Raw genomic sequence first — 13,140 nt, 5'->3', positions numbered from 1 at the left:
TCTCTCTCCCCTTTCCTGTCACTCTTCAGCTGTCACTATCGATTAAAGGAAATAAAAGCCCCCAAAGAATATATATATTTTTTAAAAACTGTAAATAAATGTGTCAAAACTAGATGGTTATAACTTTTATATTGTCAAGCATTCATTAACCGTTTACATGCCAGTTATGCATGCTTCATATGCTGTCAGTTACATTAATAATCACTTTAAAATGTCCTTAAAGGTCAATTTAGGAGAATCTATTGAGAGAAATAAAATATAATATTCATAGGTATGTTTACATTAGTGTGTAATCACCTGAATTTAGGAAACGTTGTGTTTTTGTTACCTTAAAAGGAGTCTTTTATATCTACAGACACCGCAGGTTGCCTTCTATTGGGGCCGCCATGTTGAACTGACATGTTTCTACAGTAGCCCAGAAAGGACAAAGCAAACACCGGCTGTAGATAGGGGCGTTGTAGTTGTTGTAGCACTGTAGTTTCTCTTTTGCGCTTGGAAGGGTTAAAACAATAGAGTTGTGATCTGCAATTACACATTTACTAATTAAATTATACTGTATTATTAACCACCTATCAACTGGTCATATGCTGCTTATCAATGCTAAATTGAAGGGAAAAACATTAACATGGTACCAGAATGACCTAATATACAAAAACAAATTCTGAAATGAATGTTAAGTATCATGTTTTGAGTTAAAGTGGAACCACAGTGTTTTAAATTAAATGTAAATCAGGGTTGTACCTTTAATTAAATGTAATACAAAGGTTACTTAAGTGATTTTGTCTCATATTCATAAAATTGATTCTGCCTAAGTGATTACACTGATGTTCTATTAATATGAGATCAATATCTTGTGAACAGGCAGCATGATTCACAGCTAAGAGTCAATGTAAATACATTAAGCTCAATAATGTTCTTGAAACAAACTAATCAGAGTACAAATCTAAGTACAGTATCTCCCTCCGCTGGTAGATACTGAGTCCTTCATTTATCTTGAGGAAAACAGACGTTTGAGGTAAGTTAGAATATAAAAGTTTTTTGAGGTGCAGAGGATTACTTAGGATGTCTTGCGGAGCTTCATATCCAAAGCACGAAGCTGTTTGAGGAATCCCCTGTTTGGGAAAATCCACCTGCGCTCTTTGACCTTATTGATGGCCTCGAGGAGAGTGTAACGTTGCTGGATCATTAGGTAGGCCAGGACGAGGGAGGCAGATCTGCTCACTCCAACTGCACAGTGGACAAAAACCCGAGCTGGTCAAGAAGAAGAAAAAAGGATTACAATGAGCCTAAAGCTTGAGCTGATACTGGGATTTTATTCTGGATAAGATGAGTGACTTGCAGAGAGGCCTGCACAGTCTGAGATAAAAATGAGTGACAATAAAAGCAACACAATGGGTATTTACCACCAGCTGTGTCAAGTGCACTCTGAATATACTCAGCGGAGGGAAAGAAATAGCGAGAGAGGTCAAAGGATGGCGAGTCATCGGCAGGCACTCCATAATAATCCACAGTGGAGCCGTAGAAGTCATGACTCCCCTGACAGTGCATCCTCCCATGAGCGACATTCACAACATGAGTGATTCCCAGCTTCCATAGACTGTAGCGATCATTGGCCACTGACCTGTGGACAGGAGACACGTTAGAAGGGAAACAATCTAAGCATTATTTTTTATTTCATAAGCAAAACACTTACATGTCGCCAATGAAGAGGTTAGGCCAAACTTCATCCACATGATTCCCAAACCTTTTTCCTCCATACAAAATCTTCACTAAGTCTTTCACAGAAGGCGTGGCTACATTACTGTCCTGAATGTTCATAGCTGACCGCATGAATATTTATAGCTTCCTACATGACAAAATGCTCCCCTGAAACTACACATTTGTGTGATTTATTCTCCCAACTTTTACTCTCAATCTCTGTTGAGGCTTTACTACAACCATGTTGGTACTGACAAGGACAGGTGTTCCTGGTCTAAAATTAAATCAGTGACCCAAATTGTGAATGTTGGTCAACCTCACACCTCTAAATCTTTATGAAGTACATTTTAGGTCCTAACACGATTTCTCATTGTGTGTCCTTTTAACTGCACTGAGAATCACTTGCTTTCTCATCACAACAATCACTATACTGCAGTATTAAACACGCTGCAGTTGCCTCTTTTCACCAGTGGGCGTCGCTGTTTGTCAGCTGGAGATTTTTGTCCCCCCCTTGTGCGCAGCTATTACAGACAATACCGCCTTGTGTTGTCAACAGTATTGCTAACCAGCGCGAAGCCTGGGCGAAATGATTTCCAACAAGCCCGTGTTATTGCAGCATACGTTTATACGATTTCTTCAGCTTCTTGTGAGATGCCATTTAGCCAGCTAGCCGAGTAAATAAGTGTCTGTATCGTCCTCTGTCACATCTCAGTGCGGGTGAGTGAGCGTAAGGCACACGCATTGATTAAACCAGCGAATAGCTTGCTGGCTAACGTTAGCTCAGAGCTGAATTAGCCTTGCTGGGGGTTTGGGGGGGGTAGTTGTGATAGAAGAAAAGGATGCTTTTCCGCTTGGTTTCGTGTCTGCCGAGAGCATGCTTGTCGTTACACACACCGCCAAAAACCAGGTTGGCTAATTATCTTACCAGGATATAAAGAGAAGGTAGTGGAATTAGCTCCTGGCCCCACCTAATGGATAGCTAGTGATGTGGGTTTTTTTTTCTTTTTTAATGCAGGTGGATGGATTTTACTGGACAAAGTTACTGACCACCACATAAGCTGCAGTGTCAACATGTCACACGTCCCCTTTAATAAGCAGAAATGCTATCATTGTATGGGATGTCTTGGCAATCCTAGGTACAGTCTTGGGAGACAGGGTTTGTTGCCACTTACACTGAAGTTGAGCTTGAATTGTCATTGTGTGGGATAGTGAGGGCTTGACATACAGTTCGGGATAATAAACCAGCAAGTCATTATCCATAAGTAGGTTTTAAAGGCACTGTCCGACCTGGTGAACGTGTCTGCTCCTTCACCTAAATCCTCAGGGTGTGGTTCCCATTGTGCAAACTTATCTTAGCACACTCTTGCCACTGTTTGCCTCAAATAGCTGTGAATGCTCAGCTTGCCTTGTGGAGCTCAGGAATTGTCTTAAACTTGTTATCACTTAACGTTTTGTCAGAGTGTAGTTATTTTCTGTCTATGTGGCAGTCTTGCGTGGTTTGTTTGGAATTAGTATTGCTGATTCAGTAGAAACAAAGAGTGCCTGACAGTGCCTCATCTCCTTAAGACTCCTTCGCTCGTTGGTGAGGAAGTCACTAAGGAACTGATTTTGACAGTAAGGCAGAGTTCGGTTGTTTGAGTTGCACTTTTACAAATTTGACGTTCTTTTCTCCAGCCTTCAGAGTGAGGAGGAAATGACCCAACTGAGTGTTCGTCGCTGGACGCCCAAACACGTCGCCAAGTGGCTGAAGGAAGAGGGTTTTTGCGACTATGTCGACTTGCTGTGCAACAAGCACCGACTGGACGGCACCAGTCTGCTCGCCCTCAGCGAGTATGACCTCCGCTCGCCGCCTCTGGAGCTCAAAGTGCTGGGGGACATCAAGCGGCTGATGGTGTCCATCCGCAAACTCCAGAAACAGAACATAGAGCTGTTGGAGGAGCTGGGTCTGCCCTTTGATGGCCACTCTCCTACAGGCTCCGGAGGCAGTTTGGACTGGCTGTGTAATGGAGACTCAGGCAGAGACTGCGATAGCACTGACACAGCACCAGTGGGAGAGGAGTATCACCAGTACACTAATGGGAAGTACAAGCAGCAGACGAGGCGCCTGGACCCAGAGTACTGGAAGACAGTGCTTAGCTCCATCTATGTGGTGTTTGTGTTTGGATTCACGTCCTTTGTCATGGTCATAGTGCATGAGAGGGTGCCTGACATGCGCACGTACCCTCCGCTGCCAGATATTTTCCTCGACAGGTGGGTGTATGACAGCTAAGACTCTCTCAAGTCCTGTTTTTCTGACCTGGGGCGCCGGGTAGCCCTTAAAAAAGCAACAAAAACAGTCAGCTGTGAAATTCCAAGGAGAGAGTGAAACAAAAAAAATATTTTTATCAACTGTCAGAGTATCACACCAGATGGTGGACATTATAATTGCCCTACTTCCTTGTAGCATGTTTCTATAATTGTCCTCAAATATTCCTGATGGGATAGCTTTGGTTCAAAGAGATCTTTTGAGTGTGTTTTTTTTTTTTTTAAGTGACCTACTTTGTAGTGTGACCCGTTGTTTATGACCAGCTTTGAGCTTTTTGTGGAATGTCTCAGTTTATTAGGGAAGCTAATTTCAGGTTAATGCCAGTGTGTGCTTGGCAAGATAAAACATGTAGTGATTTTAGTGTTTAGGGTTCATGTTTTGCTGAAATCAGTCATGAAACTTTGTACGTAGATATCAGAACCTGTTTGAAATATTTAAGCCATAACTGTAGTATTTTAACTTTCAGGGCTAAAGCTAATGGTTGATTAATTAATGATTTAATTAATTAAGTCATTATTGATTGATCTGCCAGTCTATAAAATGTTAAAAAAAAAGAAGAAGCAAAACAGGAAATTGCTTGTTTTGTCCAACCGACAGTCAAAACCCCAAAGATATTCAATGTATACTACTATAAAACACATAAAAGCAGAAAATCGTCACATTAAAAAACTCAAACCAGAGAATGTTTGGAGTTTTTTTATTGATAAATGAATAAGTGATGATAACAATCACTTATCGACTGGTTATTTCAGCACTAATATCTCTTTTCCCCTCTTTCCAACAGTGTGCCTAGAATACCATGGGCCTTTGCCATGGCTGAAGCGTGTGGAGTGATCCTCTGTAATATCTGGCTGCTGGTTCTGCTGCTCCACAAACACAGGTAGAGTGCTGACAGTGTCTCACATCAGCGCAGTGTCAGCGCAGGGATTCTGCTGTAGGATACCTAAAGTGTGTCACTTAATTCGGGACCACGGAAGACCCGAGCTAATGCTTTCTCACAACTTGTAGGTCCATCCTTCTGCGGCGCATGTGCAGCCTCATGGGGACGGTGTTCATGCTGCGCTGTATCACCATGTTTGTCACCTCCCTGTCTGTGCCAGGACAGCACCTGCAATGCTCAGGAAAGGTAACACCTTTTTTTTTTTTTAAACAAATTCTTCCACTACATGTCTGCCTCTTTTTGGAAGACCACAGTACTGATAGTTTCTTCTCTCCCCCTTTTAGATATATGGTGACATGTGGGCCAAGCTGCAGCGAGCTGTGGCCATCTGGAGCGGTTTTGGGATGACCCTGACAGGAGTGCATACATGCGGTGACTACATGTTCAGTGGCCACACCGTGGTCCTTACCCTGCTCAACTTCTTTGTCACAGAGTGTGAGTAGCCTCTAAATCTGAGGTCATTTTGCGTTAAATTCAGATCCACTTTATACCTCAAAAGCCCCTTAAAGCTTTTGTTAAGATTAAGAGGGAATGGCCATTAAATAAGTAATAACAAGTTGAATTGGTTGTCAGATTTTGGCCACATTCATTCAAGAAAACCAGGTGAAATTATGAGCTTTTATTAAAAGCTGTGACATTGGTGGGTTAAAGTAATAAGTCATGAGGAAGAAACTGTGACTATATTTGGCAACATTGTAACTTTGTTGCCATCCAGTGTCTTTCCCTGGTATTACAACTGAAATAAAAACTAGTATTCCTCAGTCTGACCTGGACAGAAGTAGTCCGTCTCCTATGATATGATATGATAGATGATATTGTGAAACTCTGAAAAAAAACAACAACCAAAGTGTCTCTTCAGCTGTTCTTTATTCTTATTTCACAAACAGACACTCCACGAAGCTGGAACTTCATTCATACGTTGTCCTGGGTCCTGAATCTCTTCGGCATCTTCTTCATCTTGGCTGCGCATGAACACTACTCCATCGACGTGTTCATAGCGTTCTACATCACTACCAGACTCTTCCTGTACTACCACACTCTGGCCAACACCCGGGCCTACCAGCAGAGTCGACGAGCTCGCATCTGGTTCCCCATGTTCTCCTTCTTCGAGTGCAACGTGAACGGGCCCGTCCCCAACGAGTACTGCTGGCCCTTCTCTAGACCCACTGTGATAAGGAGGCTGATTGGATAATAAGCAGCTTCAGCACTAATGTCAGACACTTGTTAGCCTGTGCTGTTTCGTCTGCTTTGTCAAGTTGCCAACTGAGGTGGTGTGTGTGTGTGATATCTTCATCAACAAAGACAACAGATGTGAATCCTGTTAGCACCGAGGCCTGATGGGATACACAGAGCCATAACTTCTTATATTCTGGGACTCATCTTCTAAACCTGCTTCATTTTTAGGTGGATTACACAACATCTACAAAACCCTACATTCATTCATTTGAAAAGTGAACACAGTGAAGACATGTCTCATGTATTGGTTGCTTGTTTTTCTTTTAAAGGGATATTATTTCATGTAGCATGAACTGCTTTTTTAAGTACCTCACAACTTTAAAAACATACTCATCATTAAGAGTATTTGGTGATTAAAAAGAAGCCACTAAAGACTCTCAGGCAGCAGTCTACCTAATCCTTCCCAGCAGTTTGCTACTTTCTGTGCAATTACAAATACCTGATCATTTCAAGGTTTGGATCTGGATTCTTTGTCTGAAAGTTTTGTAAAACATAACACTATGGACCACTGTTAAAGCAATATGTAAAGATCTACATTTCACTGTTGCTATTTTCTGTATAGCAAAATAATGTTGAACATGTCGAAAAACAGATCTTTGCCATTGTTTCAATTTCTTTTTCATTCCTTGAGATTATGCTTACGTTTTGACAGTGTTACTAAATGTTGACAGAGTAATTCATGCCTCATTGAAAGATGCAGTAAGATAGAGCAGTTCTCTATTGATATTGTTCACTTAGCGCTGCATTTTCCTCACCAGACGTAGTAAAGATGCATTCAAGGAAACGTCGGCCAAAAACGTGGAATCAGAAGATTTTTTCCAGCTGTCTTAAATATATAATTCCATTTGCCAATTACCTTGAGTGTTATGATAGGTTTCTCTGTGTAGAAATGTCCCAAATCTTTCATGTTTACTGTGCGATAGTTGTATAGTGTTTTTAAAAGAAAAAAAAAAAATCCATAGAGTGTAAATGACCAGATTTGTGTAGAATTTGAACTTTCCCTGATAATAATCCTTTAACATCAATCTGTAGTAAGGGTTCTTTAAAAGGACCTATAAATTTGTATGTATTCGTTTATATTAATTTATTTAATTTTGTAAATGTCAATAGGTATTTTTATATTTCATATACAGTGTTATAGCAACATGCACATGGAGAAATATGTTTACAGTTGCTCTTAACTTTGTATTTGTTGGAAACACAATGTGCTTTTTAAGTGTAATGTTTATTTCAGATTGGCCTCTGCATTTCATTGAGTGAAACTTGCCAGATGTTGTAATTGATTCGGTCATTGGCATATAAACATGATTATTCTGAATGGAGTTGACGGTCTACAACACGTCCTTTCACTGACGAATGATGCTGTTGTGTTCAGACGCTCCTGCAAAGCCACATTACTCGTTTCATGTCTTGTTCAGTCATTTCCATCATTAAAGAGCTGAAATCAAAGACTGGGTTGTTGTTTTTTTTACCCCACTCACTGCACAACCATATAATACATGTTCCCTATAAATAGATACTGTGCATAGTTCTCAGCATGAGCGATATACAGCTCATAAAACAGTGGAAAACTAATATTTACTGTGTGTTTTAACCTTATATGCTGTGAATGATTTTAACCTATAATACTATACTGACCAACTATTTGTCATTTATTTTCTTTTTGGGGAAATCAAAATAATTTACTGAGCACTGTACCAGGAACTTTATATTAAACTTATTTATATTACTCATATTTTTCTTATATTTTACAAATACTAAGACTTAGTTTTCCTCGCAATTGTTGTTATTTATACCAGATTTACAGAATTAAAGCTAAACACCGTTAGCATTAGCCACATTTGCGTATTGGTAACCATGGTGATTTAGAGGTCTTCCTCTTGCCGGTAAGCAGCACAAAAAAGGGCGTGAAAAACATTAACTCTCACGAACCACAAAAACTACGTTTGCTGTTGCCAAACTACATAACACGCAAATTCTTAACGAACTGACCGAGAATTGCAAAAAAAAAAAAAAATCATCATCTCGCCGTTATTTCAGACGGGCACAGAAATAAAGCAGCTATACTGCGGGTCCTGCGGCGCCGAGGTCAGGAGGGTGTTTGTTGCGGTGTCTCCTCCATATCGTCCTACAGCGGCTCCTCACGCTCTCCTGCCCGCTTTATTTCACTGTCTCACAAAGCTGACAGCCACATAATCAACAGCAGTGACATTGGGTGAGTCGTTGGCTGTGTGTTTACTTCACTTCACGTTTTGTGTTTTAGTTTGAATGTCAGCGAGGTGGTTATCAAACGTCGTTGTTAGCTAATGTTAGGGGGGAAAAAAAAACGCCCCCTACCCTGCTCGTGTGTTCAAACTCCTTCAAACAGGCTCCAATGACAGTGTAATGTGCTTTTTAATAGTAAAACTTACCAATAGGCCATCCTCAACTACGCATAATAGCAGAAAACCCCCTCTAATTTAAGGAAAGTTTAAGCCTTAACCGGTTTTATTCAGTGTGTTATTCTGCAAAAGGCTGCTTTTTGCAAGGTGTGCTGGTTACTGTAAGCATACACTTACAAGCCTCCGGTCTAACCTTGACATTGAGAAGCAGTGACAGCACAATCTGAGAGATTGTGTGACTCAGGTGTGGCAAAACTAAGATAAAAGGCCTGTGACATCCCTTTATAGCTATTTAATAGAATAAGCTTCGTCACACTGCAAGGAATACTGTCCGTTTTAGTCATTTTTACCATAATGTTGGTCAAAAGTGGTACATTTTAGGTAATTAAGTCTTATAATAGTAGGAAAAAATTGTAAAAATGCAAATTACCTCAAGGCAGGGAGGCTGGAAGTCAGTCGGAGCTGGGGGTGCTGAGAGAAAATCTGTCTATATACTGGCATCATTGCTTTAATTTGAATGGCCAGGATGATTTATAGCCTATTTATTATTAACAATTACACACATTTTTAACTTTTGAGGGGATAAAAATAATTAAAAAACAAGGCAAAACCTCGTTCCTGCCACAAATACCAGTGTACATATGTAAATCCCAGTAAAAAAGAAGAAAGTCACGAGTTTAAACATTTTCTTGAAATAATGGTTTACATTATGTCCTGATTTCTCCACCGTCCTCTAAGGTGACTGTACTGCACAAATTCCCAGAAAAGATATGTGGACATTAACCCGCTCTTTTATAGGCCCGTCAGTTTGCAGTTGCACATTTTTCTGACACTGTACACATGCTTAGTTTCACATTTTTGAAGTGTCCTTTTTGTGACAGGCGAAATGGCAGTTCCTCCAGCATATGCAGACCTTGGAAAATCAGCGAAGGACATCTTCAATAAGGGATATGGTAACTGGAAGCAAGATAAAAGGCAGTTTTATAAGTGTGTATTTATTGACCCTCAGAGGACAGGACGGCTGTTTACAATGCGCCACCCAACTCAGAAAGTAGTCCTTCACTGTCATTGTCCTTGCAGGTTTTGGACTGGTTAAGCTTGATGTGAAGACAAAGTCTTCAAGTGGAGTGGTGAGTTACTGTAATATACACTAGTGCATTGTAGGTATTATTAGTTGATTTGAGGTCACATACATAACAACATCAGTCTATATGTTGGCTGATAAGTAACAAGAAATTGCAGTACCCAAATGAAATGGATTCATTTCCTCTTGTATTCACTCTAGGAGTTCAAAACGTCCGGCTCATCCAACGTAGACACCAGCAAGGTCACTGGAACCCTGGAAACCAAGTACAAGTGGGCTGAGTACGGGCTGACGTTCACAGAGAAGTGGACCACAGAAAACACACTTGGAACAGAAATTTGCGTAGAGGATCAGGTAAATTGAAAACGGTGCTATGTTGCTGATCACTAATAAAATGGCTCTAAATGAAGTCTGACTGATGGAATGATCTTCTTTAGATCACCAAAGGGCTGAAACTTACTTTCGACACTACATTTTCACCAAATACTGGGTAAGCTACTGTTTATATGTTCATTGTAAAATAGTGACTTGCAACCATTGTATAGAGAACCGCCTTCTAACGCCACTTTATTTTCCTGATTCATTTCACAGCAAGAAGAGTGGCAAGGTCAAGACTGCTTACAAAAGGGAATACCTTAATGCTGGTGTTGACGTAGATTTAGATTTCGCTGGTCCTACTATCCATGGAGCAGCAGTGGGCGGCTACGAGGGCTGGCTGGCTGGCTACCAGATGACCTTTGACTCGGCCAAATCCAAGATGACCCAGAGCAACTTTGCAGTTGGTTACAAGACCGGGGACTTCCAGCTCCACACCAATGTGTACGTTTTAGGATCAGCAAATATTTAAACCAAGCAGGGTAAATAACTTAACTGTAGAGTGATACAACCAGTTGATTGTTGACAACATTGTTTGCTTTTTTGGCTCTCTCAGAAATGACGGTTCAGAGTTTGGTGGATCCATTTACCAGAAGGTAAACGACAAACTGGAGACTGCTGTGAATCTTGCCTGGACAGCAGGCAGCAACGGCACTCGCTTTGGAATTGCTGCCAAATACCAGTTAGACTCCAGTGCCTCCATATCAGTAAGTTTGTTTTTGTTCCTCCAAGGAAGTCCTGTTTCACCTCCTGTTTGTCAGCAGGTAACTCAGAAATGTGTTAACAGTTCAGTGAAATATAAGTCGGGAATGAGGTCATAGGTCATAGGCCGAGGAACAAGTGATTGGTGTTTTTGTTACCTTAGAATAAGCCTGTTTTATCCTCAGACGCAGCGGGTCGCCTTCCATGGAGTCTGCTTTGTTGAACTACTAACTCAGAAGGGACGACCCAAACAGTGGCTGTAGATGGGTTTTTTGTGTTTCACAGCCCCCATAGTTTTTCCGACACACTTCACAGCCGGTTTTCATTCCCAGGTCGTCAAATACAAACGGCAGTGGTGTTCAGTTAGTTGCAATCTGCAACTTCACTGTTCAATGCCACTAAATGCTACACAAAAGTACATTCAGTGCATCAAATAATGCATTAGTTTAGCATTGTAGCATTAGAGGCAGTACCGTATGTACTCTTTGAATGCTAGTTTACTGATTTAATGTGTTTTCTCCAGGCTAAGGTGAATAATGCCAGCTTGGTAGGAATTGGATACACCCAAACCCTCCGGCCTGGTAAGAACCATCTATTGTCTAATATTTAATTTTAAAAAAACGCCTGCAAACACAAAGTAAACATATATATTTTCTTTGTTTTTCAGGTATGAAACTACTTCTCTCTGCACTGGTGGATGGGAAGAACATCAATGCTGGTGGTCACAAACTTGGTCTGGGCCTGGAGTTGGAGGCATGAGGATCTGCTCCGCCATTTCATAAGAAGAATAGGAATATCAGCTGAATCTGATCCTGAGCGTTCCTGTCTGGTCAGCAACAGATATTTTAAAGAGATGAAGCCAAAACGAGAAAAAAAGAAGCCCAGCTCTCGAGCACTGTTAAACTTTTCCACCAGCCTCCTTTTCATTGTGGTCACAATACGTAGTCATGTTTCAATCACATGTAATTATAAATCAGTGACTCATTCTGCCAATGTATCCTCCATAGTGATAGAAAAAACCCTCCTCTGGGTGCCCCATGTCCAGGAATGGCTTCAAAAAAGACAAAACCTTATTTTGCTGAAGTGTGATAGCGTAGAATGTAAATCCGAGCTGTTACTTTTGCACAGTAGAACATACCTTTATTTAAGCTCTTTCCTCTTTGTTTTATTTGCACATTTTATTTGTATTTTAGTTGTGATGGTCTGCCTGCTGGAGGTCACTCCAACGACATATGCTTATCAAGATCGAAGCCAATGTATTGGCCGGTCTTCACTTATCTTTCTAGAGAGGCTTAATTGTGCTGTGTGATGAGACCTCCACTACCTGAAAATACCTGCTAAGTTCCAAGATAATGCTAAATGGATGTTTCTTTCCTCAGTGTGACTTGAGTGAAAGAATATCCGACACTTTTATTCCCATTTTTTGAGGACTGTGACACTAATTTGGAAGCGGTTTGTGTGTTGGCGTGACTAACCTTTACAATAAAGTCCTGAAATCAACCATCATCCTCTCCTGTAATTTGATATTAATACATAATTCATCAAACCAAATAAATAATATATAATGATAAAGTCAAACACAAAATGTAATTAAATTCCGTCACTATTTTATTGAAACATTACAACTTTAAGAAGACCTACAGGATCACTATGTTATATTCCAAACCTTAGAAATCATAACACTTATCATACATTTGTCCTATAGTTTGATAGCCAGTGTGAGACCATCTCCCACTGTGAGCATGCTCAGGCTGACTCGAGTGTCTCGGTGCAACTTCTTGTTCAGCTTGTCGATGGCCACAGTGTCTTCGTCATCCGGGGAGGGATTCACCACCTTTCCACCCCACAGCACCTGAATGAAAAGCCGGAAAAAAAACAAGTTCGTATTTAGATATATATGTATTTAACAGCTTGAAATATCCTACTTTGTCTTGGATAAAGCCCTTACGTTGTCAATAGCAATGATGCCCCCTTTCCTCAACAGCTGCAGAGACTTCTCGTAGTAGTGGTCGTAGTTAACTTTGTCTGCATCGATGAAGGCAAAGTCAAATGTTTCAGCCTGACCAGTAGACAAGAGATCATCTGAAAGAAACAAGATGGAACAGAGGTCAATTATACTTCAGGTTTATACATTTCTACCACAATATACTGAATCTGTCACCCTACATCTGTGTTAGATAAGAACTCATTTGGACAGAGCCTCTCAGATTCCTAACAACTTGAAATTAAGTGCAGTAAGTTCACTTTAAATTTATTGCACAGCATTTTTACCCATTGGCAAAGAAAATATATTCTGGTGGCAGAGAAATCAGCAAACAAGATCATCCAAAAAAACTGACTTTTGTTAAATGTAAGCTCCTTTTATACACTTTGACTATGAAAGCAAGTTAACATCCCATGACCATATTTTGAACTTTCC

The 13,140-nt window shown here is 40.5% G+C and overlaps 4 protein-coding genes across 8 annotated transcripts in view; 2 read left to right on the top strand and 2 right to left on the bottom strand.

Annotated features, from left to right (window-relative positions):
* Positions 1-718: 718 nt before the first annotated feature.
* On the bottom strand, positions 719-1,946 carry LOC118329757 (dual specificity protein phosphatase 13-like). 2 transcript variants are annotated; one of them, XM_035664042.1, is made up of 3 exons: positions 1,694-1,946; positions 1,404-1,621; positions 719-1,251 (listed from the first exon to the last, which is right to left on the bottom strand). In XM_035664042.1, the coding sequence occupies exons 1-3, from the start codon at positions 1,828-1,830 to the stop codon at positions 1,058-1,060; spliced, it is 549 nt and encodes a 182-aa protein (XP_035519935.1). In that variant the 5' UTR covers positions 1,831-1,946; the 3' UTR covers positions 719-1,057. The 2 variants fall into 2 exon arrangements, with proteins under 2 accessions (XP_035519935.1, XP_035519943.1); XM_035664050.1 differs by having other exon boundaries at positions 719-1,227.
* Positions 1,947-2,220: 274 nt separating this feature from the next.
* On the top strand, positions 2,221-7,628 carry LOC118329716 (sphingomyelin synthase-related protein 1-like). Of its 3 annotated transcripts, none has more exons than XM_035663987.1 (6): positions 2,221-2,415; positions 3,373-3,948; positions 4,788-4,883; positions 5,012-5,129; positions 5,228-5,378; positions 5,831-6,135. In XM_035663987.1, the coding sequence occupies exons 2-6, from the start codon at positions 3,392-3,394 to the stop codon at positions 6,133-6,135; spliced, it is 1,227 nt and encodes a 408-aa protein (XP_035519880.1). In that variant the 5' UTR covers positions 2,221-2,415; positions 3,373-3,391. The 3 variants fall into 3 exon arrangements, with proteins under 3 accessions (XP_035519880.1, XP_035519873.1, XP_035519889.1); XM_035663980.1 differs by lacking the exon at positions 2,221-2,415 and adding an exon at positions 2,507-2,834 and having other exon boundaries at positions 5,831-7,628; XM_035663996.1 differs by lacking the exon at positions 2,221-2,415 and adding an exon at positions 2,845-3,280.
* Positions 7,629-8,259: 631 nt separating this feature from the next.
* LOC118330685 (voltage-dependent anion-selective channel protein 2-like) lies at positions 8,260-12,227 on the top strand. Of its 2 annotated transcripts, none has more exons than XM_035665343.1 (9): positions 8,260-8,394; positions 9,442-9,513; positions 9,641-9,690; positions 9,846-9,998; positions 10,082-10,134; positions 10,236-10,463; positions 10,576-10,726; positions 11,245-11,302; positions 11,389-12,227. In XM_035665343.1, exons 2-9 carry the CDS (start codon positions 9,447-9,449, stop codon positions 11,478-11,480), a joined length of 852 nt encoding a protein of 283 aa, XP_035521236.1. In that variant the 5' UTR covers positions 8,260-8,394; positions 9,442-9,446; the 3' UTR covers positions 11,481-12,227. The 2 variants fall into 2 exon arrangements, with proteins under 2 accessions (XP_035521236.1, XP_035521228.1); XM_035665335.1 differs by having other exon boundaries at positions 9,442-9,547.
* Positions 12,228-12,308: 81 nt separating this feature from the next.
* Positions 12,309-13,140, bottom strand: part of LOC118330674 (catechol O-methyltransferase domain-containing protein 1-like) — a 5,464-nt gene continuing 4,632 nt past the window's right edge. The window contains exons 6-7 of the mRNA XM_035665324.1: positions 12,670-12,803; positions 12,309-12,573 (exon numbers count right to left, since the gene is read on the bottom strand). Coding sequence (XP_035521217.1) covers positions 12,421-12,573; positions 12,670-12,803 — 287 coding nt within the window. The 3' untranslated portion in view covers positions 12,309-12,420. The remainder of the gene's footprint in view (positions 12,574-12,669; positions 12,804-13,140) is intronic.

Source organism: Morone saxatilis, unplaced genomic scaffold (assembly GCF_004916995.1).
Source record: "Morone saxatilis isolate NCDOM2014 unplaced genomic scaffold, NCSU_SB_2.0 Contig1, whole genome shotgun sequence".
Lineage (NCBI taxonomy): Eukaryota > Metazoa > Chordata > Actinopteri > Moronidae > Morone > Morone saxatilis.
The sequence above is the reverse complement of the archived record's forward strand: the minus strand, read 5'-3'. Positions and strand labels throughout refer to the sequence as shown.